The sequence below is a fragment of the Hetaerina americana genome, unplaced genomic scaffold (assembly GCF_022747635.1).
Source record: "Hetaerina americana unplaced genomic scaffold, ioHetAmer1.1.p SCAF_4, whole genome shotgun sequence".
NCBI classification, from domain to species: Eukaryota; Metazoa; Arthropoda; class Insecta; order Odonata; family Calopterygidae; genus Hetaerina; species Hetaerina americana.
Window position 1 is genome coordinate 65,068,243 of NW_027286985.1, and position 3,199 is coordinate 65,071,441.

Sequence of the window (3,199 nt, forward strand, 5' to 3'; positions counted from 1 at the left end):
AAACCATGGTTGGTTAAGTTGATCATTCTAATTGATATCATTTAGTGTAGGGAATTCTAGCCCCTGATATTTATGCATAACTCTTGTGTGATTGTGGCAATTCCTATAGCCACTGAGGGCAATCGAGAATATCAGAATTTGATCATAAAGGACAGCAGAAGGTTTGGTTTATGATACAGTGTAGTCAAGGAAATTGTGGACATATAGGATTGCCACAAAATTTTGACCCCTAGGTTTCTCTCTTTAGCTGATGAACCCAATGTATTCATTTTGGTTTTTCATTTTGCCCCAAAAACTCACAACTACTTACTGATACTATTAATGCCCATGAATTATGTTTTAATCTTAGCTAGTTTAGTGTGGTGTCTAACTAATAATTTTACATATTCCTTGATATAGATTCAACTTATATCTTAAGCTGTTCATTATCATGGGTGTCAACTGGATAATGGAAGTAATACAGGCAGTCGTCAAAGGCCCTGACTATCTGTGGGTGCTGTGCGACCTGCTGAATGCTCTGCAGGGTGTTTTCATTTTCTTCATATTTGTCTGGAAGAAGAGAGTTCGTGGAGTGGCATCGCGAAAGTTTTGCCAAATGCTGCCAGAAAAACTATCCAGTGGCAGTAAAATATTCAGATCCTTGAATCCGTGGCACCGCACAGGTACCAACGCCGATCCCACCCATAGTGAAACAGCCTCAAGGGATCACACATTTTCAACTCCCATTCAGTCTGGTGCTACAAAGGAGTCTGAAGAGCTGAGGACTCTTACATCAAATATGAAATAATTGAAGTGACATTACTTTAGTACTGAACTAAAACAACAAAGGTGTTTCAATTGTGAAATGTGCTTGTGCTCTTAGCTAAAACTTTTAAGCATCATGAAAGTGTGCATTGTTTGTAAGTTATTAGTTTGTGGGTGACATCTGATGCTAACTGAGAGATAGAAAGATGCTGTGGCAATCAGTGAACTAATTCATTTCTTTCTGAGAAATTCAATAGTGTTGTTGAGTTTATGTACCTTTGTGGAGTATTTTTTATTTATTAAATTATAAATACTTTGAATTTATCTGCCAAGTAAATATAATTTTTTTATGTGCCACCATTTATCTGCCATTCATACCATGGCGTTGTGCCTTAAAACATATTGGAGCAGCTATGGGTGGCTGCTTTGATCTCCACAGTTCCCACTTTGGTTGCCAAAGTATTATGACACTCATGGCATAAACTGTGCATTGCACTGTACTGAATTGTTCAAATGATGACTTCCACTGGATTCTCAACACTTGCAGAATTCTGTGTATTGAATTGACTGCAAGACATTGAAAGTGCAAAGTATATAGTTTGATTTATAGACATTCTGTTTTAGTCTTATGGTAAATGGAGAATGTAATGGCTGTTGTGATATGGGAACCAAGAAGAATTGAGAAAATAAGTTGGATAGAGTGGAAGACTAACAAAAATGTTTTAAGTATGGTGAGTGAAGTGGAGAAGTAGCCAGGTGATAGAAGAAGCCAGGCAGAAGTATCCAGGCATTGGAATAAGGCATAAAAAGTGCATAGTGGGATGTTGAGAAAGCCATGATAGATGGGAGAATGTTGGGTAGGAAGGGTAGAGGTAGTAAGAGGGTAGTCTTTATAGTTAGCATGAAGTTAGGTAGAAGGTACAAAGGAATGAAGAGTAAATAATATTGGGTAAGCAAAAGTTCCTGCTATGCATATAAGGTAATAATTGTTAGGGACCATCCGAAATTACCTTGGATAATGATGATCACCATTATTAACCCCATTTTTGAATTATCATAAGCATATAATAATATCTTCACCCACAGCAATCAATCTGATGGGGTGGACCTTGCCCAATACTAAGTCCAATATCGTGATATTTAAGCATCAGGATAGGCGGGCCAGTTCTTTTCCCTGTGCTAACTGTACTTTCCCAGGAAGATCTGTTTTCCAAAAAATCAAATTTTGGTGAAGCTGAGGGTGTTCAGAGGTATCACAAACATTAGAACCTTCATGTTATTAGCCCAAAACTCTACCCAGAGCACTCAAATTACTAACACAACTATGATAAATATGAAAACAAAATGAAACCTATTAATTTCATATTATTAAAAATAAGTGGAAAGTCAAATATTAATTTAGCATGGCGATTCTGTTTAAAATATTTCAATGATAGAATTAAAACAATCTTTCTTTGGATGAAAACAATACGAAACAGTTTCTCTCTCTCATCCACGAAGACAGCACAAAACCAACTGAGTATGGGCTGATGGCTCCAAGTTGGTGCTTTCAACGTTTACGCCGTTTATTCAACGACACGCACTATGGAATGAACGCCCTTGCTGTAAAAGGCTGGCGGCGAAAGTTGCCTGAAGGAAAGCTAAAACAAATATTTGTTTGAACACGTAGGCTACCCAGAGGCCTAACGTAGGCTACCCATTTTAACTGTATAGTCGAGCGGGTTGCATAAAACAGGAAAATCTTATTTCTTAAATGGAATTTCATGCGGTGTGTAAGGATAAGTATGAACCTCCCGATTCGGCTGTATTGGCTCCCTGATACTAAAATGTAACTCAGATATAAGTGATTGACTAAACGTGATGAACATTAAGAATTTCGAAGTATACTGATACCCCAAAGAGGCCTTTGGTTTAATCAAACTTTGCATTGATGTGCGCTGGCCAAAATTGGAAATGACATTTTGCCATGCGTTCACAGTATGTAATGGTTTTTCTGAATCTAACCTTCCAGTAAGTCTGTGTATGATGCGCAGACCAGCAATTTTCCAAATATTTTCTGTATGACAGACCTCTCCAAACTTATTTTTCGTAAAATCATAAGGGAAGAAGGGAAAAAGGTTTGCCAGAGTATATTAGTATGTAGTATTGACTACTGTTTAGGTGAATGTACTGATAATTGAAGCGTATATGAAAAATACCCAGAAGTGGTAAATATATTTTTAAATTTATAATCAATCGGTAAAAGGAAGATTATTTTTCCCAATGTATCAGTTTATGATATCACAAATATTAAAATTGTCGAAAATCTACCTTTAATTGGTGGAATACCATGAGTTAAATGAAAACATCCACTAAACTAAGATATTCGGCCCTTCATGGATGGGCCATTAAATTATTTGTGAAGCAAAATATTGGGGAGAACACATTTTCTAAGCAGACATTAGACGATCTTTTT

At 36.7% G+C, this 3,199-nt stretch overlaps 1 protein-coding gene across 2 annotated transcripts in view; it reads left to right on the forward strand.

Moving 5' to 3' along the window:
* The window catches only part of LOC139692008 (G-protein coupled receptor Mth2-like), a 13,892-nt gene extending 12,839 nt beyond the window's left edge, over positions 1–1,053 (forward strand). For both annotated transcript variants that reach the window (XM_071590012.1, XM_071590013.1), the window contains one exon: positions 400–1,053. In XM_071590012.1, the coding sequence (XP_071446113.1) occupies positions 400–787 (388 nt within the window). In that variant the 3' untranslated portion in view covers positions 788–1,053. The remainder of the gene's footprint in view (positions 1–399) is intronic.
* Positions 1,054–3,199: the final 2,146 nt, after the last annotated feature.